This window comes from Bos grunniens, chromosome 18 (genome assembly GCF_055505025.1).
Source record: "Bos grunniens cultivar Pamir isolate PY7600 chromosome 18, Bosgru_T2T1.0, whole genome shotgun sequence".
Classification (NCBI taxonomy): Eukaryota; Metazoa; Chordata; class Mammalia; order Artiodactyla; family Bovidae; genus Bos; species Bos grunniens.
In genome coordinates, this window is record NC_141182.1 from 36,439,264 (window position 1) to 36,465,823 (window position 26,560).

The window sequence follows — 26,560 nt, forward strand, 5'->3', positions numbered from 1 at the left end:
GTAGCATTAAGGAGGATTTGATCTCCAGAGAAAAGAATCAAACTGGTTGAATCTTCCAGAGAAGAAGGGTAAGCGCTGTGTTTGCCCTCCCAGGCCTTTTTCTTTCACTTCCTCTGCTGCTGTTTGCACAGAGTTGCCCTGATAATAGGAGAAAAGAGCCATGAACATCTCAGATAAGAGCTTATATCCTGCCTTCAGTCTTATGCTCCTTTAGATTGAGGAATGCTTGGACAGTGTGTTCATACTAAATGCCTGTTGGAAGTGTGCTGTTTATTGGTGACCTGATGCCATGTTTACTGAAGTCATTTCACATGTAGTGCTATAGATGTCTTTTTACCAATTTACATATTTCGACCTCTGAATTTTGATTGCAGCTAAAAGAGAAGACAAAAAGGAGAAACTGGATGACTGCTTCAGATAAGCCATCTCTGTCATCAACACCTTGGTGAGGCTAACCCAGAGTCTTTAACCAGTCGTCAGGGATGAATTTTGTTGGAGTCTTATCCCCACTCTCTGTTGACCAGGCCCCAGCAGAAGCAAAACACAGTTTCCCAAAACTCTCAAGTGACTGAAGGATCTGTCTACAAGCAGGTCCATTTGCCAGTTAACCTCAGACTATTTCCCTCTGGCCAAATTACAGACATGGTCCTTAGCTTAGAACCTTTGTGGTGAGCAGTGAATTAGAACGTAGGGAGTCAGGTGTTTTTAAGGAATATTTCCATTCAGCTAGGATATTAAGATTATTCCATTCTCCAGATCAAAGATGTCTAGAACATCAGGATTGGACTTTCAGATCAGAGACGAATCTCCTGTGGACCAGTTGGATAGACACTGAAGTTTTTATTTCTTGGCCTTCCTCTAACTAAACTCCATACCACCCTCTTAAGATAATCAGATGTGTCAGACCGTTGGTTTAATTTACAACTTTATTTGCATTAAATGCATTACAATTCTTGGGACATACCCTAATGGATCAACTTGATTAGACTGAGAAAGTCTCCAGTCTAAATACCCATCTAGCGAGTGCCTCGCAGAGTATCCTGGTCCCTTTATTTCCATTTAGAAGTTGTCTCTTAATTTGAATTATTTGGCAAGTGGCTAAAAGCATCTGTTCTTTATTGATTTTGATGGATTCAATTTCAGAGAGTGACTTTTTCTGTCCTTGTTACCAAACTCAAAGGGTCATTGTGTGTGCTAGTTGCTCAGTCGTGTCTGACTGTTTGTGGCCCCCTGGACTGTAGCCTGCCAGGCTCCTCTGCCCATGGAAGTTTCTAGGAAAGAAAATGGAGTGGGGTGCCATTTCCTACTCCAGGGAATCTTCCCAGCCCAGGGATTGAACCCATGTCTCTTGCATCTCTGCGTTAGTAAGTGGATCCTCTACCATTAGCACCACCTGGGAAGCCCGAACTCAAGGGGAGGGATACCTTAATGTCACCCTCCTAAACACCAAATATGACTAAAACGTGAAAAGTTTCCAAATTATAACCTCCCATGTTTATCTGTATAGATGTTATATAGATACGTATATCTATATACATTTCCATCCCTGAGAAAGAGCATGAGAATTTAGAGCTTTAGGATAATAAGAACACAAAACTTAGAAAAAGGTACAGAACTCCAGGGGCAGATGGCAGGAGCAGTGGTGACAGTTTCCTGCACAGGCCCGTAAGGTGTGTCTGCTTCTGTGTCACAGCTGCGTCCCTCCACTTGCCTCCGCCTCTGCTCATCTCTCCTCCTTCTGGGGCCATCTTCTCCTGCTGCTCCTCGGGGCTCCTCCCTCCGTCTCTGCCACCGAAGCTCTTCTGGCCTCTCACCTCCAGTTCCTCCACTGCATAGTGGCCCCAAGCTCCCCTGTATCACTCATGGGTCTTTTACTCGTGCTCCTTCCCTTCCCTGCTTCTTCTTCCTCTTCCAGGCCCGCTGGCACAGCTCCCTTGATCTCCAGAGGATGGGACTGTGGCAAAAGACCAGCAAGGGGCCGAAAGCTGTGGCTGCAGCCAAACCCAGGAACTCTACCCAAGTGTCAACTGCTTCATCAGGTTAGACTTCTCGGACACACTGGATGGCTTCCCTCTCTGGTGTGCTGTCCTTCCTCCTTGGCACATACCTGCCCTTTTACACACCCTCTGTTATTTATTTATTTATCTATTCGTTCATTCATTTATGCTGCACTGTGTGGCATGGGGGATCTTTAGTTCCCCAACCAAGGATCAAACCCTGCATTGGGAGTGTGGATGGAGTCTTACCGCTAGACCACCAGGGACGTCTCCACCCGCTGTTATTTAATCAGAAATCTCCTAACTTGCACTTTGCTCCATATCATCTCTCCAAACACATACTTTTCCATATTTTCATGTTCTTGTTCTTTCTTCACCTCTCTTCTCCATTCCTTCACTTTCCTATGGCTCTGCCAATCCATCCCCAGATAACAGCCAACCAGGGACGGTGGGTAGGAAAGCAAATCACAGTGACAACAGTTTGTTGAGCACCTACTATGTGCCAGATGCTGTACCAGGCACTGAGAACACAGCAGACCTTCAGGGAGAGCTGCCACTATAGCAGAAGGAGCCAGACAAGAAATAAGATAAAGGATAGAATATCAAATGGTGATAAGTGCTATAGGGAAAACTGAGGTCAGGAATTGGTCTGCGTATGGGCTGAGAGCTATAAGTTTGGATAAGTTGTCCAGAGAAGGTCTCCTGAGAAGCTGATATTTGAGTAAAGATCAGAAGGAGATGAAGGAGCAGACATAAAGATACTTGGAGGAAGAGCAGTCCAGGCAGAGGAAGTGGCGAGTGCCAGGGTCCAAGGTGGGAGAGGAGAGAGGTGAAAGAGGAGGGATGGTGTGAGCCCACTGGAAATGGAGGGGAGGGGTGTGGGGCGCCTGGCCTGTGGACCACTTTGAGTGAGGTAGGGGCAGCCACAGACCTATTTCCAGCTGAAGCCCCTTCAGCATGTTTTTGGTGTTTTTTAAGATTCTTTTTTTTCTTTTAAATGTGGACCATTTTAAAGTGTTCATTGAATTTGTTTAATATTACTTCTGCTTTGTTTTGGTTTTTTGGCCAGGAGACATGTGGGATATTAGTTCCCTGACCAGGGATCAAACCTGCACCCCCTACGTTGGAAGGTGAATTCTCTTTCAGCTTGTTTTTGGAAAGTACTTTGAGGCCAAGGTGATGAAAGCTGTAAAATGGGAAATACACTGAGGCAAAGGGAATTCATACCCAACCATGGATTTTTTTCCCCTCAGTCCTATGGAAGCAGTGAGCCCTGTCCCCTTTCACCACCCTCCTTCTTTGGCAGCAGAAGAAAGAGGACAGCAGCCCTGTGGGTCTGGCCTCCGTCCCTGCCCTGCTCCAGCTCTTTGTCTGTGAGGCTGTGAGTGAATGGAGCCCTGCCTGCCACCTGCCTGTGACTCGCGAGCAGTCCCTCTGTGGAGGGACAGCCAGGGCGAGTGAAAGTTGATCAGTGGGTGGGAGGACAATTCATCTGACCTGTGCACAATCAGACTGGCCTCTGCAGTCTCTGCACAGAATCAAAGGCTCAGCTGGAATTTCAGTGCAAGGAGGGGAGTCAGAAAACGGGAACTGAGTTTCAGGGTGGGCTGTGGGAGGCAGCCACTGTGCCTGACCGTGGAAGAGGAGTAGGCATGTGCTTCTTCCCCTGCCTCCTGGACAGCAGCAGGCATGACCTCTAAGGGCCCAGCTGTGTCCTCCAGCGAGTTCTGCAGCCATGGAGCTTCTGCAGTCACACGCGGCAGCCTCACTGCAGTGCGTGCTCCTCTCCCTTCCATGCACCACTTGCTCTGAGCTGCCTGGCTGCTTGGGGGTTGGGAGTTGTCTTCTTACAACACCGGCTGCTGCCAGGGCTCAGGGCTGTGCTCAGTGTACCCGTGCCTGCCAGCCGTGTAGAGGGAGCACAGACTCACATCACCAGCCTTGAAAGGGGCTGTTTCCAGTTACTCAAAGGGTCCTCCTTGTGGTCCCTCCCCACTGTCCTTCGCGCTGACTCAGGGGGTCCATGCTCCCAGAAGGGCTCAGGTGTTACCTGTTTCCACCCCCAAAACACTCTGCATCCCTGGGCATAGAAGAGCAAGGTCAGTCCCTCTGGGTTTCCTTTAGTTTCCTTTCGTTTTTTATCCATGAGGTTGTTTGATTCTCAGGACAGCATCGTGGATCGGAGAGGCAAGCTATTGTTACTCCTCTTCGGTGGAATTTGGCCAAAGTCTCCTGAGGGGTTGAAGCAGACTCTTTTGAACATCCATTGAATGCTAGGGACCCTCTCCCCACAAAACTAGTATAGAAGGAAAACACTTCCAACTGGAGCACAGTTTGGGAAACATTCAGGGGCTCATGTACACACAGAAGCCCCGACACATGAGTCCCACGAAGCAGTGGTTGAATCTCCAAGGACCTGTGCTGAGGGATGCTGGCCCTGTGCTGTCCCCTGCCCTCAGAGTGCTGACGAGCAGCAAAGCCAGCTCCTCAGGTACAAACGCCCTGGCTGCATCTGTCTGTCTGTGCATGCACATGTGTGTTACATATGTTTTATGCATTATAACAGACTTAAAGTATATGTGACAAAGACATACTCACCTCCACTCCTACCCAAGGTTACCACTGATCGGCAGTTGGGTATATATCCCCAGATCTTTCCTTCCTTTCCCCCTTTTCCCAAATGAACACTCAAATGTACATTACTGCTTTCCAAAGGAAAAATGGGATTGTCACCATAAAGACTGTCCTGTATATTTTTTTCTTAGTCACATATCTTGGAGACATTCTCAGTACTTACAGACTCTGCCCTGTGATGTGGTGTGTCTTCCATTGTATAGATGAGCCACAGCTGGTTTAAGCATTTGCCTCTTGATTGTCAGCTGAATTATCTCTAATCTCCAGTGCTTCTCAAACATAACTCTTTGCATCTTGAAGTGTTTCTATAAGTCCTAAGAGGTTGGAAGAACAGATTCAAAAGATACAAATGTTTTCAGTGTTTGTACCAAAACGTCCATGAACCCACTTGTGCTGATCATGTTCCTCCATCCTCAGCTGACAGTGTGTTAAATAGCCATGCCATACAGGTTCAGTCACCACAGTGTAGTGTTAACACCATTCTCTAAAAAATTCTGGCCCAGGGAGTCTTCAGAGGATGGAGTTTTCTGTGGATCACAGCCACTAATGGAGCACAGTGACACTCTTTGCAGCTATGCTCACCGGCAGCCAGCTGTAAGTACTCATCCTGGAGAGAGAGCCCAAGTCCCCCAGGTCTGTTCAGAAGTACTTGTACAAGGCTCTCCACTCTGAGACTCAGTCCTGTGTGTTCAGGGTGTGCCTTCTCATGGGGTTAGAAGTGCCCCCTTGATAATGACCGTGATTCCCAAGGCATACTCAGGACCTAGGGTCTGACGGCGACTCAGAGTATCAGGTTCATCCTGTAAAACCCAGGTGGAATGATTGCTGGAGCTCCACATCACCTTAACACTATAAAGAGCTTATTGTGCTCTTCTCTATACCTGACCTTTATTAATCCACTAAATCCTCACACTGGGCCTATGAGGGAGGTATTATTATTATCCCTGTTTTGTAGATGGGAAAACTGAGACACATAAGAGGCTAATTACTTGCTCCAGATTACGTAGTTAGTGAAAAGTAGCCAAACCAGTATTTGGACTCAGTCTGACTCCCAAGGCTGGGCTTTTAGCCACTGTGCTTTGCTACCCAATAGACAGACACTATGTTTCCAAGTGGTAAAAAAACACACACACTTTTTTTTCCTTTCCTTTTTTAATATTTATTTTATTTATTTGGCTGTGCTAGTCTTAGTTGCGGCTCGTGGATCTTCAGTCTCTGTTGTGGAATGTGAATCCTTACTTGCGGCATGTGGGATCTAGTTCACTGTCCAGGCATTTAACCTGGGCCCCTTGCATTGGGAGCATGGAGACTTAGCCACTGGACCGTCAGGGAAATCCAAAAAACTGTTCTTAATATCAGTGAGGATAAAGACAATGGTTCCCTGCCTGTTCAGATGGAGCATGTGTTTCAAGGTAAACCTCAGGCCAGACTCCCTCCAGATAGTGTCCTTGTACATCAAAACCCAACTTCAAACACCAGAACTTGTTACACATACTGTATTTGACCTTGTCCTTTGTTCAGCAGCCGGACATGAGATTTGCTCAAGCCCCCTAGCCTGTCTGCTTCTGTACTTAGACAGCTTTTGTAAATCGCTCATTGACGGACCTGTTCTTTCTGGGGTACCTAAGGCAGTAGACCTCTGAGGCTGCAGAGCTGCTGTGTAGGGGCATAGAAAATGTATCAAGTCTTCCCATGAGCTCTAATCAGAACCCAGAAATGTCTCCTTAAAGGTTTGTTGTTTTTTTTGTTTCAATTTTTCACCTCTTATGAGCAGGGTTTCAGTTCTCAGATTTCAGTATCTCAGAATAACAATGGATGGTTTTAATTCTTGGGTATGTATTTCCTGCATATATACATTGATACCTCTATTCCATACCATTCCTTCAGAGAAAATGAGACTGGAATTCATGGGCCTATTTTGCAGAAGGGGAAAATAGGGTTCAGAGAGAGAAGTTCTTAAAAATGGAGAGAGAAACGGAGAAATGAGTGCACTAGAGCAGAGAAGCTTCTGACATTATTCGCTAGTTTTGGTTGGTTGTTTGCTCTGCTGGGTCTTAGTTGAGGCACACAGGATCTCAGTTCCCTGATCTGGATGGAACCCTGGGCCTGCTGCATTTGAAAGCAACAAGTCTTAGCCACTAGACCCTGGGGAAGTCCTTGTTCACTGGTTCTTATAGGAACCAGGTAGCCAGCACCTAACTCCATCACAGAGATGCAGGGGCGCCAAGGGTGGAGCTGCTGTTGTGAGGAGCCGCTTCAGAGCTGCAGGAGCATCCTCTCTGCTTGGGGGACTGGGGACAGCTACTGGGCCTTTAAGTGGTTTATTAAATGATGTAAGGTTTAATCTTCATTGTCTGCCCTAAGAGCTAAAGCCTGCTTAGAACAGTGCCTGGGTGGGGCTTTTCAGAGGTACAGCCCTAGACATCACACGCATAGGTAGCCAGGCGCTGGGGAGAACAAAGCTGCCTGCTCCAAGTTTCCAGAGTCTCTAGAGCTTGAAAAGGCTCCCCAACCCCTACCCCGCCCCACCCCCCACATTCACACACACCTTTATTAGACCACACACCCACTTTCCACACTTTAAAACCTGTGGTGACCATATTAATCCTAGGGAAAGGCCTGCCTGAAATTAGGCTGTCTGTACTAAAAGAAATGTGGTGCTGATGCTTCAGAGAGCTGGGCCTGGGGTGAGTCTCTACCCTCCCACCACCACTTCCCAAAGAAACTGTATCAGTGTTGTTCAGAGATTGCAAAGAACAAGGCTCCAGCATATGCCTTGTGGGAGTTGCTCTGTGGCCAGGGCCAGGACCATGTGAGAGAGAGTCGTCGGGACTCTGTGCCCCAAAAAAGAGCAGCCCAGATCCACCACCCTAACCCATCCTTCAGGGAGGAAAAGCCCTTCATGCACAGAAGTCCTGTCATTTGTGAAATAAACAAATCCTGGTTGCTATTTGGCAACTCTCTCCTCCCTGGCTTTACCCCTGTTATCCTGGAAAAAGCAGGCAACACTTTTGCCAATGGAAAGGTTGTATCAACCCCATTCCAGGTAGATTCAGAGATCTGGGTACACACCTAGGTAGTCCCCATCCACCTCTGTTTATCTCCTTGGCTCTCCCTGCTAATTTCTACCTCAAATTAATGTCTTTTCTCCTTTTCCTTTTTACCTTGTGGCTCAGTAGTTCATTGGTTCATTGTTAAGTCTTTGAGGTCACTTCATTCAGACCAGTGTGGCAGGCAAGGTGCTGGGTAGACACTCGTCTACTCTGGAGCTCAGCCCCGGGACTGGCTGGTTGGTTGCTGTCCTCCAGGTCACAGAGATGTACTTGCAAACCCATGTGAGGAGAATCCATGGGATGCGTGCTCAATGCTGGATGCATAATAGAATCTCCTAGGGAATTCAATAAAAATTCAAGCCTGGAGCTCACCCCCAGTGATTGTGACTAAATTGATCCGGGATAGAGTCCAGGCATTCATGTTTTTAAAAAACCTCCTGGAGTTTTAAAAGTCTAATGTGCAGTAGCCAGACGTGAGAACCGCTGCATTAGCTTATCTGGTGAGAAAAGGATGGCAGGGGGCAGGAAGAGAGAAAGACACAGAGTGTATGTGTTAGGGAGGTGTCCTAACAAAAAATACGAGTGTGGGACATATTTGGGGGGGTCTCTCCCCACAAAGGACTGATGGGAACTGCCCCTACCATTGGCTCTTCTCCAGTTGCTTTTATGGATGATGGAGCTTTGGACCTCCTCTGTGACAGTGACTAACTGTCTTTAATCAAGAAAGAGGACATGAAGCAGAAGTACGAGCACATTTAAGAACTGTAATTGACAATACTGTAACAAAGCCCAGGTGAATATGGAACGAGGTTACCTTAAGCAGTTTGTTCCCCTCCTGTTGATCCTTGATCCTACAACTGGAGCTCTAGGCTGGGATTGTGTCCCGATCAGGTCTGGGAAAAGTGAGTGTGTACTTGTGTAATGAGCGAGTATGCACGTGTTGGTTCTGGGTACAGTATGTTATGTGCACGTGTGGGTGTGGACATGCCCATGGTTATCAGGATGGGAGTCGGTTTACAGCACCCAGAAAAGACAGCCTCTCCCTGGGCAGGAGTGCGATGCTGCTGACATCATCATTCTTGGAAATACGTTCTTTTCAGGAAGAGCATCCTCTCAGGGTGCTCCTAGAGCCCACATTTAGAGTGCCTGCCTCTCTTCCCCAGGATCACCATGACCCTGGATGAGGGACTGAGTGGAGGTTGACACCAGCTGGGTTGTGCCAGGCAAATCCTGTGCCCTGGTTCAGGGTTGTGTTGCCAAAAGGAAAGAATCTTTTTGGAATTCACTCAGAGTTGCTGGATGAGCAGGCCCAAATCTACATACTCCCTTCTTCCCCGCAAAAAATCTCTTGAACAGTTCGAGGGATTTAAATAAAGCAAATTAACTGGAGTTTTGGCGGCCACTAATCCTGCATGCTGGCCCTCCCAACTTCCCTGCTTTTTCATTAGACTGAGGTTGCCGGACCTTTTGAACGTGAACCCATATATGATGCTATGTCCCACCCAGCACCAGTTTCTGTGAATTTACAATTTGTATAATTTTATATTATTTTTATTTATTAATTTTTTCGATGTGCTGGGTCTCTGTTGTTGCACGGGCTTTCTCTAGTTGCAGAGAGCGGGGGCTGCTCTCTAGTTACAGTGAGGTGGCTTCTTGTTGCAGTGGTTTCTCTTATTGCAGAGCATGGGCTCTAGGGCATGCAGGCTTCAGTTGTTGTGGCTCATGGGCTTAGTTGCTCCGAGGCAAATGGAATAATCTTCCCAGACCAGGGATCGAACCTATGACCCCTGCATTAGCAAGCAGATTCCTATCCACTGTACCATTAATAGAATATTTGGAGAGTACAGAGAAAAAAGCAAAGAGAAAAGTTCATTGACCTACCACCCAAATCCGATATTAATATCTGGGTGAATTTCTCTCCTGCTTTTTAATTCATAGGATTCAAAAGAAAACAGCAATGTTATGCAGTCATTCATACATGATGATTTTTGTATCCTGCCTTTTCATTTAATATTGCATTATAAGTATTTTTTGCATATTCCTACATTCTCTTCCTGAACATTATATTTAGTAGCTGCACAATATTCCACCAAGAAGGTAGATTATGCTTTAAAATCGCCTTCTGGATTTCTTTCTTCATTCACCTGAGGGAGGGAGAGGAAGGAAAGATGGCCAGGAAGAGCTTTTCCTGTTCAGGATTCCAAGAAAAGCATCTCCAAGTCTGGCTTGATACTTGGTTATCGTTCTTGTGTGCCCTTCTAATCCTGACCTTCACGCCACCATAAAAGAACCTGGCCCCTTAGTAGGAACTGGCAGCCCTGCCTCCAGTCAAGCAGAGGCCCCTTAACGTTAAATGAAAACGACCCTTCCATCCAAGGAGAGAAAGACTAGAGTTAAAATCTAACCACTGTAACTGCAGGGCAGAGAAGTCCTTAAGCCTCCTCCTTCAAACGTAGCACCTAGAAATGGTACTGATTACAGACTACTTGTCGGTAAGAGGGGAGAGCTATGAAAGGATAACTTTGTTTGCTGGTAGCTGCCTGGCTGCTGTCAAGGCACACACCTTCCACTTTGAATTATGTATTAACTAGTATTGCAGATTAAGCTGCCTTGAGGACAAAGCCCTATTTAGTCACCTGGGAGACATAGCCTGCTGCTCTTTGGGGGCCAATTTAAATTTCACCTTCATTAGCTTTGAGAGGTTTTGATTGTGGTCAGCCCAGAGGAAGTTGATGGGATGAAGCCTGGAGAGATTGGAGGAGACCTCATGGCTTGGTTGCCATCCTCCATTCTGCTTGCTTTGCTAGAAGCTGTGGGCTGGGTGCCAGGGTGGAGCACTGAAGCGTGAGGTCAGAGGGCACGGGGGAGCTGTGGAGCTAGAACATCCCTCTACCCGTCCTCTGCCCAGTGACTCAGTAGGCAACCAGTGGAGCAGAGCAGCACCTGGCAGGGCTATCCCACAGCTTCAAGCATGAGTGATGACAACAGGGATCGAACAGCAGGCTCCTATTGGCACAGGTATTTGAATATTTCATGGGTTTGGATTTGAAAATTAGTTGAAAGGTGAGATATTGGTTTGTAGTAGTGTCAGATTCAGTCACCTCAGACCCTCCAGAGCTTTGAGAATGGCCTCTTCAGCCCTCCAAACTGTAGAAGTCTCTTTCCCTTGGTTACTCCACCACCTGTAGTCTCACTTGTGCCTGGTAGTTGACACTGCCAGCCCTCACCTCCACTTCCTGGAGGCAGCACCAACAATTCACACAACAGCCCTTTCTCACCCTTTTGTTGTGATTTATCTGCATTCTAGGGCTTCCCAGGTGGCGCTAGAGGTAAAGAACCCACCTGCCAGTGCTGGAGACTTGACTCTGTTTAGATTCCTGAGTTGGGAGGATCCCTTCTGCCTCCCAACAGGTCTCCTACCCAACTCCTAGTCTTTACCCCAAAGTACCAAACAAGACTTATAACCTCTTACTGTTTTGCTCTGACATCTTCAGTAGGTCTCTGTTACCTACTGGATAAAATCCAGACCATTCTGTCACCCAAGGCCCTCCAGAATCCGTTCCCAGCTTCTTCCTCTGCAGGTAGACTATCAGGCACTTTGTACATGGCAGCAGCGATGCAGGTTCTTAAGTGTAAATTTCTTGTTTCATGACTGGTCTTTGCTGGGCTTTGAACACACCTCACACATTCCTCTGCTGCTGCTGCTGCTAAGTCGCTTCAGTCGTGTCTGACTCCTAGCGACCCCATGGACTGCAGCCTACCAGGCTCCTCCGTCCATGGGATTTTCCAGGCAAGAATACTGGAGTGGGTTGCCATTGCCTTCTCTGGACACGTTCCTCTACTTTCTCTCTTTTAGAATGTTTGTTTGGCTGTGTTAGGTATTAGTTTGTGGCATGCAGGATCTTCGTTGTGGCTCACTGGCTTCTCTAGTTGCTATGCACAGGCTTAGTAGCTGTGCTGCCACGAGGGTTTAGTTGCCTTGTGCCACCACATGGGATCCTGGGCTTCCCTGGTGGCTCAGATGGTAAAGAATCCGCCTGCAATATGGGAGCCCTGGGTTCGATCCCTGGGTTGGGAAGATCCCCTGGAGGAGGGCGTGGCAACCCACTCTGGTATTCTCGCCTGGAGAATCCCCACGGACAGAAGAATCTGGCAGGCTACAGTCCATGGGATCACAAAGAGTCAGACACGACTGAGTGACTTAGCACACATGTGGTATCCTCGTTCCCCAGCCAGGGATGGAACCCATGTCCCCTGCTTTGGAAGACCAGTGGATTCTTAACCACCAGGGAAGTTCCTCCTCTATATACTCTTTATTTGTAAATGATGCCTTCTGTCTAGAATGCTCCTGCCGCTTTTCGTGAAACTCTGCTCAGCCCATACCAGCTCAGAGATCTCTTTCATGAAAAAATCTTCAAATTCTTCTAATTGGAGTCTCTCAGCAACATTTAATTATAAACTATCTTCTATGGTAACAAGTTTTCAAGTGTATTTGTCTTCAAAATGGATAACCATTTAGACAGCAGAGACCAGCCTGAGACTTTGCAGGGCCAAAGCATCCTTCTTGGCTCAGAGCAGGTCATATATGAATGTTGAAATACCGCATGAACCTTCTGCCACAGAACTGAATAGGAGGCTTACCCTCTGGAATCTAGGTAGCAGCTAGTTCAGCACCCTCTGAAATCACGTTTTTAAGTAATTGTATATGGAATTATTCCTATTTCTAAATCCCCAGTGGTAAGCAGAGATAAATGTGAGCTTTGTTGTATCAGCCCCTTAAAGATTCCCCAACCCACCTCCCCCTGAAGAGACTAATGCAAATAGGGCCCAGCAAAGTGGATGTTAATTACAGGCAAATTCTGCCTGGCCGCAAGGGTAAAGCTCTCCTAGCTGCCCGATCACACTAGGTTGCCTGGCCCTGAAGACCAGAAAAAGAGAATTTGCTCACCAGGGGAAGCCATTTAGGGGGTCAAGCCAGTGGATATGGGCAGAGTGTTTACTGTTCTCATAATGGTGCCCTGGGCCTGCTGTTTATTTCAGAGGTTTTAATTGACTAGTGAGGTGGTGCTATACCAGCTCACCACCTATAAACCTCCCTGGAACCAGCTGAGTGAGTTAGGCACTAAGCCTGTGGGACAAATTTGGAGTCTTGGAAATTAACTAGGCATGAGATGATCCCGGAGCAGCCCCAGGAAACTTGCACCCGGAGAAGTCATGCTGCTGTGTTGCTGAGGGCAGAAGGGATCTTTCCAAACCGGCTGCTCTGTTCCTTAATTGTCTAAACAGGTCACTTGCAAGCAGCCAGTTGGCCAGATCTGACTCAGACACATTTGGCCTGACCTGTGGAGTGTTTTTTAACGTTTGAATTAGTAGCTAACACTTCAGTAGGAGAAGACTTCACATAAGAATCTGAATTTCTGGCTTCTCCTAACGATAGAGCACCTGGCCACGCTGGGCCATCTCTCTCAAAGGGACATCCCCTTTAAATGGGACATTCACTTCCCACCAAGCTGATCACTAATTTTTTGTTGCTGCCCAGCCTCTGCTTGTTTCCCCTGTTCTAATAATTTGTAGATTACAATGGGAGGTAGAATTAGATAGCTCTTCCAGTCTGGCAACTCCAGACTCTATAATGCCCCTGCGTGTAGAGGCAGTAGTTAGAGCTCAGGGAGTCCATAATGCAATTGAGATAAGGCATTTTTCATGAATACTGAACTTCCTGCCACCAAGCGTCACACCCTGGAGGGATAGGTATGTAGAATCCATAGCATTGGCAAGCAGATGCCATTCTCTGGTTGAAGTTGGCTGGAGTTAACCTTTACTGAGCACTTACTCTTGGTTGGTCTTTTCAATCTTTATGACAGTCCTGTCAAGCAGATAATCAGTCCCATCTCTGGGATGAAGATACTGAGGTTAGTGCCACATGGCTGGCTAGTGACAGAACTTACTCCAAGGGCTTACCCAAGGTCTTCTCTCTCCACTTGAGCTTCAGTAGCTGTGATGCATAGGCTTAGTTGCTCCTTGGAAGATCCCCTTGTGGGATCTTCCAGGATCAGGGATCAAACCCGTGTCCCCTACATTGGCAGCCAGATCCTTAACCACTGGACCATCAGGGAAGTCCTTGAACACTTGTTATAAAAAGCACACAAAAAAGGAATGTTTAAACTATGTAGCATATTAGTGATGATTTTCTCAAGCAAGAGTCCAAAATGATTTGGTTTATATACTGCAGGATGGGAGTGGGTGGAGATGTGTCAAGGTCTGTTTACCTGGGGGACTGAGGCGTGAGCTCTGTGGCCCAGTGTGAGTCATGGTGAGCCCCTCAGACTTCTGAGAGGAGCAACTTGCAGACTGCAACTCACATTCCTATAAATTTTCATAGCAGTTGTCCCAGGGGTATCCAGGAGATATGTAAATTCATTTTTTACTAGTCTTCAATTATAATACATCCAAGATTTTCCGAGATTTAGAAACCATTGTGTTCAGCTGATTGTAAACTTCCTTCCTTGAATGCTAAGAACTCATCTCTGCCCAACTCTACCCCACCCCACCTCACCTCACCCAGGTCTAGCGTCAGCTTTAGGGAACTTAGAAACCTCTGGTGATAAGGTCAGTTGGGAATTTAGGAAGTCGTGGGTGTCGGAAGTAAAGGTGTAAAAAAGGGGAGGAGGAATTGGTTTTGGCTCTAGGACACAGGGAACTTTCAAGGTTCTTGCAAAACCGTTGTAGCTCTTGAAAGCCTTGAAGTCATCAGCGCCCCACTGCGGAATTCAGAGCTTGTCAAAATTGTTAAAACCTTTGACCATTTTTTTTTTAATTTAACGAGTATTGTCTTCTGAGCCTTTTTTACCCCCAGCAGGAAGGTTCTGCTGTTATAGCTTTAGGTTTAGCTTTTTGTGTTCTACACAAAGCACAGCTCCTTCGCGTGCAGCAGTCGGGGGATTTCTACCTGCTTGCTCGCTTTGCAGGGTGAGTAGGGTTCGAGGCTTAGAAGACGGGGCGTGGGGCAGAGGGCAAGTGAGAGTCACAATTTTGGAAGCCCCTATGGGTTATACTGAAGTTAACTGCTTCAGGTTCCATGTTGAGCACAATGACCACCTCTTCCCTGGGCAGTTGGTCCCGGGCTGAGCGCGGAGGAACTCGGCTTTTGGCTTCGGTTGGGAAACCCAATTTCGGAGTGTGCGGAGACTGCGAGTCTTTCCGAACAGGAGGAGCCGCGTCCACTCGGGACCCTGCGTCCCACCGCGCGCCGGGCTTCCCCCGGCCAAGTCGGGAAGGGGATGCTCCCTCGCGGCCCTCAGGGAAGCCCTCCCACTCTTCCCAACTTTCCCGGCCCCAGGGCCGTAGGAGGGCGCTTCTCCCGGCGGGGGCGCGCTGGGTACTTAAAGGCTGCTCGGCGGGGCCAGCGCTCGTCAGTCGGAGCGCGCAGCAGCAGCGGCGCACGGTGGAGCGAGGCGCGGCGGCGAGGAGCGGGAGGAGGGGCATGGAGCCGCCGCGGGCCTGCTGAGCACCGGAGCGCGGGCAGCCGGCGGCACGGTGAGCGCGGGCCTGGCTACCCGGCCAGCCCTCTCAGAGGGGCGGCCTGCCCGAGGAACCCGGGCTCCAGGGGTGGCGCTTGCTCAGCCCAGCGGACCCCGCCGGCTCCCCCAGCCAGCCGTGTGGGTGCTGCGTGCAGCGCCGCGAGGCAAGCTGAGGGCTGCGGCATCTCCAGGCTTCCCGGCGGCTGTTCCTGTAGCCCCCTCCCCATTGACCCCTCCTCCCTTTCTTCATCCTCTCCTTCTCCAGCCTCTCCTCCCTTCCTCCCTTGCGGCTCCTGTTTTGTGAATGGATTAGGAGGTGGACGACGGTGAGGCGCACCAGGCTGGCTGGAGTCTCGCTGCCCCAGGCCGGCCCGGGTGTTCGCACCTGTCCAGGCACCAAGATGCTCGGGGCCCTGGTTACTGCGGGTCAGCCAGGCCGTGGCCGCAAGTACCCGCAGCCTGGGCTCCCCTTTCCTTGCGGGCTCGGAGGGGCTGGGAGGGAGGCCGGGCGCAAAGAGCCCCTGCCCCGCGCACAAGTTTCCGTCCCGCCGCGTGTGGGCCCCGCAGCAGGGCACACCTGTCAGCTGGAGAGGCTACAGACTGGGCAGCCCCGCGCAGTGTCGGGAGTAGATTGGGGCGTTCGTCTTTGGCTGGAGGTTTTCTCTTTTCCACGTCTCTCGGGGTAGGGGGAGGGCTTAGGGCGCGTCCCCAATCTCTTGCCCTTGAAGCCGGGTGCGCATTAAGCTACAGGGGCCGAGCTCTCCTGGATCTCCTCTGAGAAAAGCGGGTGGAGGGGGACAAGAGGCTCCTCTCCGCCGGCTTGAGGGGAGACACTGTCCCCTGTCTGAGCAGGGCCACTTGAGGCGGAGCTGGCACCAGAGCCTGATTGCACATGGGGTCTCTGGCTGCGGGACCTTCTTGGGGGTATAGGGGTGCCAGGATAAAGCGTTTAGTTCCTGAGCGGGGAAGGAGGGGTCCTGCTCGGGAAAGGAGGGGGCCGGCGACACTGAGGATGCCGCCTTTGTCTGCAGGCACACTTTGCCAAGGTAGCGCCCGTCCCCCCTCCCCCCAAGAGGTGAGTGGGGCCTGGTCCGACTGATTCCTTGCATTTTCCGTTTCTTCCCGGCTGGGTCGTGGGAAACGGGCACGTGGGTGTGGCTGGCACCGCCTTCGTTAGAAAGCCAGGGTCTGGTGGGGGTGAGAAGCATGGCCAGTGCCTTCCGGGCTGCGTTAACCTGGTGGGCACCGCCTCTGGCACTGCACCGAGGCGGGGCGCCAGCGCCGGGCAGGTTGCTGGGTTGGCCTCGGCGCCCCCTGCTCTTTACCAGCGCGCAGGCAGGCAGCAGTGCCCGCAGCGCCCCCATGGCATATAAGCTCTAGAGGGGGGTGGGGGCTCTCCTGGGTGGTGGATGCAGGGCCTAGGGGCCCGGGGACTGCAAGCGCGTGCGAGAGCCCCCCGGGGGGTGGGGCGGGGGAGACAAGGACGGCTGGGAATCTTGCAGAGGAAGCACAAGGCAGGCTCCCCGGGACAGCGGGGCAGAGCGCCCGGAGGCCGAGCTTCCCGGAGAGGTGAGGCTGCCAACAGCACTTTCCGGACCGAAGCTGCTGGAATGCTGCTGAGGCCTGAGTCTCCGGTTGATTTAGGCACCGACTACATGTTCCTCACCCCTCCTGTGTGAGAGGTGGCAGGGGAACCAGCCCCCTAGCAAGAAAGTATATTTGTGTTGAGGTGGCAGTCAGGAGTCAGTTTGAGTGAGACCTAGACTTGGAGCAAGCTTGGAAGTGAGACCCCTTTGTCTGTAAAGGGTGGGTGGTGGTGGTAACAGGATTCTCCAGATCAGGCAGTTGGCAAGGAGAGGAGATGGGGAGAGGGCCTCAGAGTAGCGGGCAGGGAGCTGTCCTCATCAGCCTTCCCCCAACCCATCCCCTCCCCCACTCAGTCCTTCAGGGCTACTGTTCAGTATAATGATTTACCTGGGACCTATGGAACAAGAAACCATTGGAATCCCTCCCCAAGGAGTTGCTAAGTCCCAGAGAATTTGGGCAAGATCAGGCAGCCAGGGCGATAGTAGGGCTGTGTCTCCAGCACAAGGCTTCAAGTACCAAGTGCTAGACTCGGCTCATTAAAACACAGCTCTTTTCAGATGGGCAGATGCTGGAAGTCCTGAGTTTTCCTAACAGAACCTGCCAGCATTTCCTGGAGTAGCGGGGCAGGGGTACAGGGGTACGTGGACGGAGATTCCATGCGGGCACTAGGGCCAAGTGGATGGGGCTTCCTGGCAGGCACCCATCCTGGGCTGCTGGGCTGCTGGGCTGCTGCAGTGGCAGCTGCAGTTCCCCCTGGTGCCCCAGTGCTGGGCTTCCAGGAGGGCTGTCCACACCCCAGCTCTCATTTCCTTTTCTTTCCCTTGTCTGCTTTTCCTGGTTACTTTCCCTTTTTTTTTTGCTGCCTCTCAAGTCAAAGAGAAAAAGATGAGAAAACAGAGAACATTGGTAAACTTTCTCTTACAGATTTAGTTGTTTTGAGAAAGGGAAGCTGTTTCCTCCTTTTTTCCCTCAGGCACCTCTCTCTGTTTCCTGCTCTTTCTCATCTTTTCCTTCCCCACTTTCTTCATGGGTGTGATCCCCTGGTGGGTATAGGGCATAAAGGCTGCCTAGCTGCCCTTGCCCCTCCACTTCCTCCTTCTTCTTGGCTTTTCAGATGCTCAGAGCTTCCTCTGGCCTCAGGCTCACCGCTACTGAAGCTTACCTGTGAGAGCTTTGGGTCAGGTAGATCCCAGTTCTGCCACCAGCTAGGTCTCTCTCAGATCTCTCTGGCTTGGGTTTAGCTAATGATAGTAAACGCTGCTTTGAGTGCTTTATGTATATAACCCATGTAATCCTCAAAGCTGTTAGGAGGTTAGTGCTGCAACACACATTTTACAGATGAATAAGGGGTAGAACAGGCACACAGTAAGTGGCAGAGCTGAGCGTTCTTGCCTGGAGAATCCCATGGACAGAGGATCCTGCCTGTCCTCTGTCTGCTACTAAACTACTACTACTACTGGTCTGGCTTTCGCATCTCCAGTCTTAGTCATGTTCAATAAATGGTGATGGTTGTTATTAGTGGATCATTTCCCCAGTTCTAGGCCAGGCCCAGAGAACATGCCCCCATGGCCATTGACCAGAGAAACTGCCTCCCGCTGACCCACTTCTCCCACCTTCTCCCACCAGATGCCGGTGCAGCTGACAACAGCCCTGCGCGTGGTGGGCACCAGCCTGTTTGCCTTGGCAGTGCTGGGTGGGATCCTGGCAGCTTACGTGACAGGCTACCAGTTCATCCACACAGAAAAACACTACCTGTCCTTTGGGCTGTACGGTGCCATCCTGGGCCTGCACCTGCTCATCCAGAGCCTGTTTGCCTTCCTGGAGCACCGGCGCATGCGACGGGCAGGCCGGACCCTGAAGCTGCCCTCCCCATTGCGGCGCTCGGTGGCGCTCTGCATCGCTGCGTACCAGGAGGACCCCGACTACCTGCGCAAGTGCCTGCGCTCAGCCCAGCGCATCGCCTTCCCCGACCTCAAAGTGGTCCTGGTGGTGGATGGCAATCGCCAGGAGGATGCCTACATGTTGGACATCTTCCACGAGGTGCTCGGTGGCACCGAGCAAGCCGGCTTCTTCGTGTGGCGCAGCAACTTCCATGAGGCGGGTGAGGGTGAGACGGAGGCCAGCCTGCAGGAGGGCATGGACCGCGTTCGGGACGTGGTGCGGGCCAGCACCTTCTCGTGCATCATGCAGAAGTGGGGAGGCAAGCGAGAGGTCATGTACACGGCCTTCAAGGCCCTTGGTGATTCGGTGGACTACATCCAGGTGAGGGTGCTTCCCTAGGTGTGTGTGGATGTGTGGATGTGTTCAGCCAGCCAGGCATACTCTCCTGGGGAAGTTTAGGTCCAGTCTGGGTGCCCTGTGTCTTGTATTTTCCTCCCCTACACTTCAGAAGGCAGTAAACACAGTAATTTTAAACAGCTGTCCTGGGGTCAAGAAGACCTAGGCGGGAATCTTGGATCTGCTGGTGCTTTAGCTGAGTGAATCTGGGCAGGTCTCTGGACTCTGGGCAGGTCTGTGGATTGGTATCCCCAGAGTGGCAAACAAGTGTATAGCATTTACTTTATACCAGACACTGTTATAAGTATTTCATGTGTTTTAGTTCTTTTAATCCTCACAATATTCCTAGGGGATGGGTACCGTGCTTATTTCTACTTACAGAAACTGAGCCTGCAGTGCAGCTGCCTAATGCCTAACTTGCCTCATGTCGCACAGCAGTAATGAGCAGAGCCAGGAGTTGGGCCCAGGCCGTTTGTCCTTGTGCAATACTGCCTCACCATTGACAGCACGGGGATGAGCCTCTTCATAAAGTGTGGGGAAGAGCAAAAAAGAATCATGCTCCAAAGCACTCAGATAGTTTTAGTTATGGGTTGATGAAAAGTCTCACTCTTTCTGGTGTCAGGTTCTTGTCTGTGAGGTGGAGGGACACACGTGCGAATTACCCCCCAGCTCAGTGCTGCAGCCATCTTGGCAGGGCCAGGACCCCAACAGACCCTGCCTCGCTTCCAGCTGAAGTGGGCATTGACACCTCCTTGAAAATTTTATTATGTTGACAAGGTAACACGGCTCCAGTTTTCATATAACAAAACCTAGAGAAAACTGATCAAAGATTATGCATCTCAGTACCGAGTAGAAACTGACACCCAGGACCCAGATTTGTGGTCCAGCATCTGTTCCCCCTTCTCTGTTCCTGCCCTTCTGCACATATGCCCATTGCTTGAATGAATAGCAGCTGCTGTGGTCGCCCACCTACGTACCAGCACAGTCTTGCTGACAGCATGTTGCGTACTCCAATATTTAAATTTTCTATACGGTACCCACCTAAAATTAGCTTGCTGCAGATTTTTTTGTCTTGGCTGTTTGGCAAGTTGTACCCTCGCATAAGAGTTGGTACACCTACCTCTTCCTGCCTTCCTAGGCCCAAGGGCCTCCTCAGCGCCAGAGAGGGAGGGCTGTGAGACAGGTCTTAATTCTGCAGTCCGTCTAGGGTCAGGGGCCTTTGAGACTTGCCAGTGGACTCAGACGACTTAGAAAAAGCCCTGGAGCCCTGGCACAGGCTCAAGCCGTAGTGACTGCTGTCTATTCCCTCGAAGCACAGGATCCCCTCAACCCTGCCCTCCCACACCTCTTCCTTTCCAGTGTGTTCTGGTGGGTCAGCACATGGGCTCACCTGGGGCAGCCCTGGGCCTGCCTGTCAGTGAACACTCTGGATTTCAGTCTGTCTTCATGAGCCCGCTGGAGGTGTCTTTCCCTCTTCAGGAGATAACCCTGCTTCAGCCAGTGGGGAAGCCCAGGCAGCCGTTTCCTAACCTTGCTCAGTTGGAAAGACCTCCCTGGGATGAAGGAAGTGCTGCAGTGTGAGGAATGAGAGTCAGGGCTGGAGTAGTTGTGTGACCAGCAGCGCTGGGAAGCTTGGCCTATAAGCTGAGGAGGTTCTGGGAGTGTGGCCTGAGCCTCCTGCGACCTTCCCAGTCTGGGCCAGTGCTGTAAGGATGTGTCAATGGGGAGGCAGGTCGGAGTGGCTGCGATGACTCTGGCTGGTTCCCCTCTGCCCTCTGCTGCTTGTCTGCAGTCACTGAATCTTCCAGGATGGAGAGAGAAAGCAGAGGGTTGGAGTGCAGCCCCTTTCCTGCAGGCTAGTGGGCTCTCACTCAGCAACTTTAGTAGAAGAATTCTAGGCTTTTGCAGACTCTGGGCTCATCTGTGGATACTGTTTCTTGCTCTGTTGGGGTCAGGAAGCCAGTTCCCCTACCCAGTGGCTATTTGGGATTTTTACAGCATCTCAGTAATTTTCTAAAATGTAGACAAGGAGTCAGGCAATAGGGTAAGTGTTTGTAGTACAGGTTCAACTATTAACAACAATGGGTCACCTAACAGAATCAAACCAGGAGTCTCCCATGGAGGGGAGGGTGGGTGGGCAGGATTTGATCCAGGTTCTGAGTGGAGGAGCTGCTACCAGCTTCTAGGCCCATCCAGAGCTGGAATCTAGGTGAGAACAGCCCTTGGCTCTGCTGGGCCCTAGTCCGGGAGACCTGGCCAACAGGGCACAAGTGGCCTGGCAGCCACACTGGTGGGGTTGTGACTGGGCTAGATACACCCTCCACTTGGGCTGGCTGTCTAAGAGACTGAAACAGGGCAGCTCGGTTCGTGATGATCCCGTGAGCAAGCTTTGGTGGTAGCCTCTGGCAGGAGCCATTTCTCAGCCTTCTGAGCAATGTCTGCTGGCCTTGCTCGAGCCACAGTGCCTGTCTGATTTCAGTGACGTTTTCCTTTCTTCCCAAGGACCCCAGAGAAATATAGTAAGACCACTTCTGAGGAGCCTGGCTCAATCAGGGCTAAAGATCTGTCCAGTACTAGACACTTTTCCCTTTCTGGGCCCACCACTGAAAGTCCCCTGGGTTCCTCTCTCAGCCAAGCAGCTATCAAGTCGGTACCTGAACTCTCCTGTTTCTTACTTCCCTCGGTAATTCATCTCACCCCTTCTATTTGGCATAGATCTCTTTGTTAGTGGTTTGAAGTGTGTCTGGTGAAGGGGTTATGTCCCTCAGGCAATGAGCCACCAGGGGTGGGGTGGGTGTGTGTGTGTGTGTCAGAATGGACTGACAGTACCTTCCTTCTGCAGGTGTGTGACTCTGACACTGTGCTGGATCCAGCCTGCACCATTGAGATGCTTCGAGTCCTGGAGGAGGACCCTCAAGTAGGGGGAGTCGGGGGAGATGTCCAAGTAAGAAGTAACCAAGGATTCCTGTGGGTGGAGGGTCTGGATTCTTTCTGCTTCTTCATCTAATTGGATATACTGGGGAAGTGGGCATTTTGTTTTGGAGGAGGATTTCCTCTTTGACAGTTTTATTGGTACCAAAGGGCTCATCTGCTACCCACCCCCTTTCCTGTTCTATTTCCACCAGGGGCAGGGGGGCAGAAAATTACTTGACTGATATGTAGAGAGCCTGTGCTGCTGGGAGGGGCACAGTATTCTGAGGCCATCCATCCTAGAGGGTGCTTCCTTTTTGGCTAGTGGTGCAGCAAGCACCTCCAAAGTTAGACCCCCTGAAAAACGCTTGCTGTTGGGGACAATGCACTGAAGAGCTCTGTGCAGTATGGTATGAATAAAGGGCCAGATCTTCTTCCAAGGGAACTACTGGCAACATACCATGTCTTTCCAAGAAGCTTTCCAACTGCAGAAAGGGTCAGTGTAGGGGGCTGGGGTGTTACTTTGCTTCTTTCTCAAGCCTTTCTCTCAGCCGCCACCACAGGCTGCCTCCTGAGATTGAAGGTGGCTTTGGCTGCTAGAGCACTTCATTGGGACAGTTGGTGCATATGACACAGAGGAGAGGTGGGGCTGGTGCTGAGAAGAGTTGACTGGGTGTGGTTGCCTCCTCTCAGCCTCTGGTTTCCCATCTCTGAGAGAGCTGGGACTTGTGGACAGAAACTAGAGCCAAGGGCTACAGATCTCAGAGTGTAAGGAGGCCTCCTGTTCTCTGGTGTCTGTCTCCTGGGGCTCTCATCATCAGGCAAGGAGGCCCAGAATCTCTGGTTCCCTTGCAGATCCTCAACAAGTACGATTCATGGATCTCCTTCCTGAGCAGTGTGCGGTACTGGATGGCCTTCAACGTGGAGCGGGCTTGCCAGTCCTACTTTGGCTGTGTGCAGTGCATCAGTGGGCCCTTGGGCATGTACCGTAACAGCCTCCTTCAGCAATTCCTAGAGGACTGGTACCACCAGAAGTTTCTGGGCAGCAAGTGCAGCTTTGGGGATGACCGGCACCTCACCAACCGAGTCCTGAGTCTTGGCTACAGGACTAAGTATACAGCTCGTTCTAAATGCCTCACGGAGACCCCCACCAAGTACCTCCGGTGGCTCAACCAGCAGACTCGCTGGAGCAAGTCTTACTTCCGGGAGTGGCTCTACAACTCTCTGTGGTTCCACAAGCACCACCTCTGGATGACCTACGAGTCAGTGGTCACAGGTTTCTTCCCCTTCTTCCTCATTGCCACGGTCATACAGCTCTTCTACCGGGGCCGCATCTGGAACATTCTCCTCTTTCTGCTGACAGTGCAGCTAGTGGGCATTATCAAGGCCACCTACGCCTGCTTCCTGCGGGGCAACGCAGAGATGATCTTCATGTCGCTCTACTCCCTTCTCTATATGTCCAGCCTCCTGCCGGCCAAGATCTTTGCCATTGCTACCATCAACAAGTCTGGCTGGGGCACCTCTGGCCGAAAAACCATCGTGGTGAACTTTATTGGCCTCATCCCTGTGTCCATCTGGGTGGCAGTCCTCCTTGGGGGGCTGGCCTACACAGCTTACTGCCAGGATCTGTTCAGTGAGACAGAGCTGGCCTTCCTGGTCTCTGGGGCCATCCTGTACGGCTGCTACTGGGTGGCCCTCCTCATGCTGTACCTGGCCATCATCGCCCGGCGATGCGGGAAGAAGCCAGAACAGTATAGCTTAGCCTTTGCTGAGGTGTGATGCAGCCCCCAAGCAGAACGGGACGAGTGCAATGGGTAAGGGAGGGAAGGGGAACAGAAAAGACAGGGTGGGAGGGAGAGGGAGTGCTGTTTAAGTTTCTTAATGGTCCAAAGTGCAAAGAATGGTGACTGTCGTATGGCCTGGGACAGCTCTGCTTCAAGGAGGCAAGTCCAGTGCAGCGGAGGAGAGGCAGAGGAGGCATACTGTTTTCAGGCCGCTTGTCTGTTGCCTCCGCACATACAGGTGGCCTCTGGGCAAGATTCCACTTCCTCCCCTGAGATCCAGAGGGAACTCAGAAGTGTGCTAAAGCAAATAGTAAGTTCCATTCAGTGGCAACTTCTCATGGGTGAGTGAGCAACAAGGGCCCAAGGAAAGGGGTTCTCTTAGTCCACCTGAACACAATCAGAGGTGGTGGGAGTACTTTTGAGTGATCTGGGCCAGCTAGTAACATGTCCCCACCTCAATCTAGTTATCAATGCAATAAGATTGTGCCTGAAATACAAGGCCCAGAAGCCTGATCTTTGGGCATCAGAAAACAGGGTCCGGGAATGGTGCTTTCTTATGTGAAGTACCTCATTCCGCATCTCAGCATCCCAAGGATGAGCCAGACTAGCAGGGAGTTAGCACTGTACTGTTGTTAAGTGTGTGTGTGTGTGTATGTGTGTGTATATATGTTAAAAAGGAAAGCTGGCCAGGAGGAACAAACGGTGGTGGTGGTGGTGGTGCTAAAAGCCATGGGTTACAGGGAGGCTGGGAGCTGACAATTCTACCTGGAAATTGCCCAAACATCTAGATTAGCTTGTCTGTGATCTCTTCTAAGAAGGTAAAATGTTCTGGTCATCTACCAAGAAGATTAAACCCTAACATGATGAGAAAGGAAGTGAGGACTTGGGTATTACAAGCTGTATACTCCTGAATTCCTCTCTCAAATTCAGCTCTGAGTCTAAGCCAGCCTTCTCACTTGGCTTCCCTTCACAGTGATAAGTCACCTCTCCCACCCTCCTCCTCACCGAGTTAAGTTTTTCAAGGTGGCAAGTGAGACAGAGCCTAGGGCTCTCATTGGCCCCTCTGCAGTAGGCCAGCCTGCCGTCAGCATGTGGGGGGAAAACTGTTAGGAGTCTCTGACCAAACTGGCTGCAGCCTGGAACTGCCTGGACAGGTTCCTTGGCAGCTGGACAGCACACATGACATTCAGGCTATAGTTCTTGACAATCATCTCTAATGGAAAGCTTTTCAGCATTCCCTAAGTGAGCCCTCAGTCCAAGCTGGTCATCGTTGAGACTGTCCATTCTCCTCAGTGGCTTCACCAGGGAATTCTTACAGCCAAGTTGTGGATAGTCACTACTGCACTTGCTTGCTCCTGTCCAGAAATCAAACAAGGGGATGGAACTGGTATCTAAATTCTAAGGTTCTTGTCTTCTCTCACGCCTCTTGAGGATGTTTGGTTTTCCTCTGCTTTTTTGGAGAGGGTGTGAGGGAAGGCCATTTTCTACAGATTTGCAATCCACAAGACTGCTCTGAGCTCTTGGGTTTAAAACCTGGGATACTGACTAAGCCTTTGACTTAGGGGTCACTTGTTCCAGTGTGCTCTCTCCAAATGTCCACTCCAGAGGGCCTGCTGACCTGTCAGAACCAGCACCAAGGTGGAGAGTAGTTGAGGGGCAAGCCTCTAGTGTGCCCAGGTGCTACCCACGAAGGAACTAGGTGCATTCTTGAGCCAGACTGGCAAACCCTGGTGCTTCCCTTCATCACCCGCCAACTCGTGGGTTTTCCAGGTGCGCCAACACTGCTGCATCGCGTAGGCCTCAAGCTTCTGAGAAGACTGTTGGTTGACATCAGGCCTAATCCAGAAGGCTAGGAAGAGGCAGCAGGCATTTGCTAAAGGCAGTTGTTCCGGGCTCTTCCGTGTTTTTGCTGGCCAAGAAGTAAACTATTTTGAGCACTACAATGGAGGAAATCCGGTCAGCCAACTGCAGAGCTGACTTCACTAAGGGCTTGTTTTTCTTCAGCATTTACTTGAAGGTTAACGTGGGATGGACGCCCAGATGGAGAGTCTGGGCAGTCCGCCTCTCAGCTCTGCCTTGCACTTAAGAGATCACCAACTTTCCCCAGGTCGAGCAGGCAGGTACAAGTGGGCTCACAACGTTTGACCTCGACTGGTTTTTCTAAGTTATTTTGTACATTTTTCAGCAGCGAAACCAAACTGGGTCTTCAGCTTTATTCCCGTTCTTGCAAGGGAAGAGCCTTTATACAATTGGACACGTTTTGGTTTTTCCTCAATGAGAATTTTAACCCTCTTTTGTATTATTTCTACAATTTGTAAACATATTTATTTTTACTTTTTTTTTTTTTTACTTTCTGGTGAAATTTTTTATACTGCACTTATTTGTCAAAATAAAGAATCTCACTTAAGGCTGGTATCTCTGAACTCCTCCTTCCCTCTTTGAACTAATGAAAGGTCTGTAATTCAGTTCCAAGATGGGTATTTGAGGCAGAACTAGTTTTGTCAAGGTAATTCCAATGGAACTCAGAAGCAGGTAAGTTGTCAAAGCTGCCTCTGGACCTGGGGAATACAGTAGGCCTGCTTAGTAACTGCACACCTGTGGTGGCTTAGTTTTTACTGTAGATGATGCATAGGATCTTTGGAGAAATTACTGAGCCAATGAGTTAGCCCTAGCTAACCAGTTAAGGCTAAAAACCAAAGCTTGCTTCCTCCTTAAATGAAAGTATATTATCTGAGAGGTCATGGAGGATTGTGGCCAAGCTGAAACAATGAAAAGCAGTGGGTAAACTTCCTTCCCTG

At 50.4% G+C, this 26,560-nt stretch overlaps 1 protein-coding gene across 6 annotated transcripts; it reads left to right on the top strand.

The window, feature by feature from the left end:
- Window positions 1-5: 5 nt before the first annotated feature.
- On the top strand, window positions 6-26,177 carry HAS3 (hyaluronan synthase 3). Of its 6 annotated transcripts, XM_086351478.1 has the most exons (7): window positions 6-68; window positions 375-445; window positions 1,916-2,039; window positions 18,418-19,053; window positions 21,911-22,012; window positions 22,834-23,792; window positions 25,533-26,177. In XM_086351478.1, exons 2-6 carry the CDS (start codon window positions 405-407, stop codon window positions 23,755-23,757), a joined length of 1,827 nt encoding a protein of 608 aa, XP_086207604.1. In that variant the 5' UTR covers window positions 6-68; window positions 375-404; the 3' UTR covers window positions 23,758-23,792; window positions 25,533-26,177. The 6 variants fall into 6 exon arrangements, with proteins under 6 accessions (XP_086207604.1, XP_086207608.1, XP_086207603.1 ...); XM_086351482.1 differs by lacking the exon at window positions 1,916-2,039 and having other exon boundaries at window positions 52-68; XM_086351477.1 differs by lacking the exons at window positions 6-68; window positions 375-445 and having other exon boundaries at window positions 1,737-2,039.
- Window positions 26,178-26,560: the final 383 nt, after the last annotated feature.

Excerpts from the sequence above, each read along its gene's own strand:
- HAS3 (XM_086351477.1), top strand. The coding sequence starts at position 1,863 with ATGGGTCTTTTACTCGTGCTCCTTCCCTTCCCTGCTTCTTCTTCCTCT. Across the intron at positions 19,054-21,910 it reads ATTCGGTGGACTACATCCAG|GTGTGTGACTCTGACACTGT; the intron begins GTGAGGGTGCTT and ends TTCCTTCTGCAG. Across the intron at positions 22,013-22,833 it reads GAGTCGGGGGAGATGTCCAA|ATCCTCAACAAGTACGATTC; the intron begins GTAAGAAGTAAC and ends GTTCCCTTGCAG.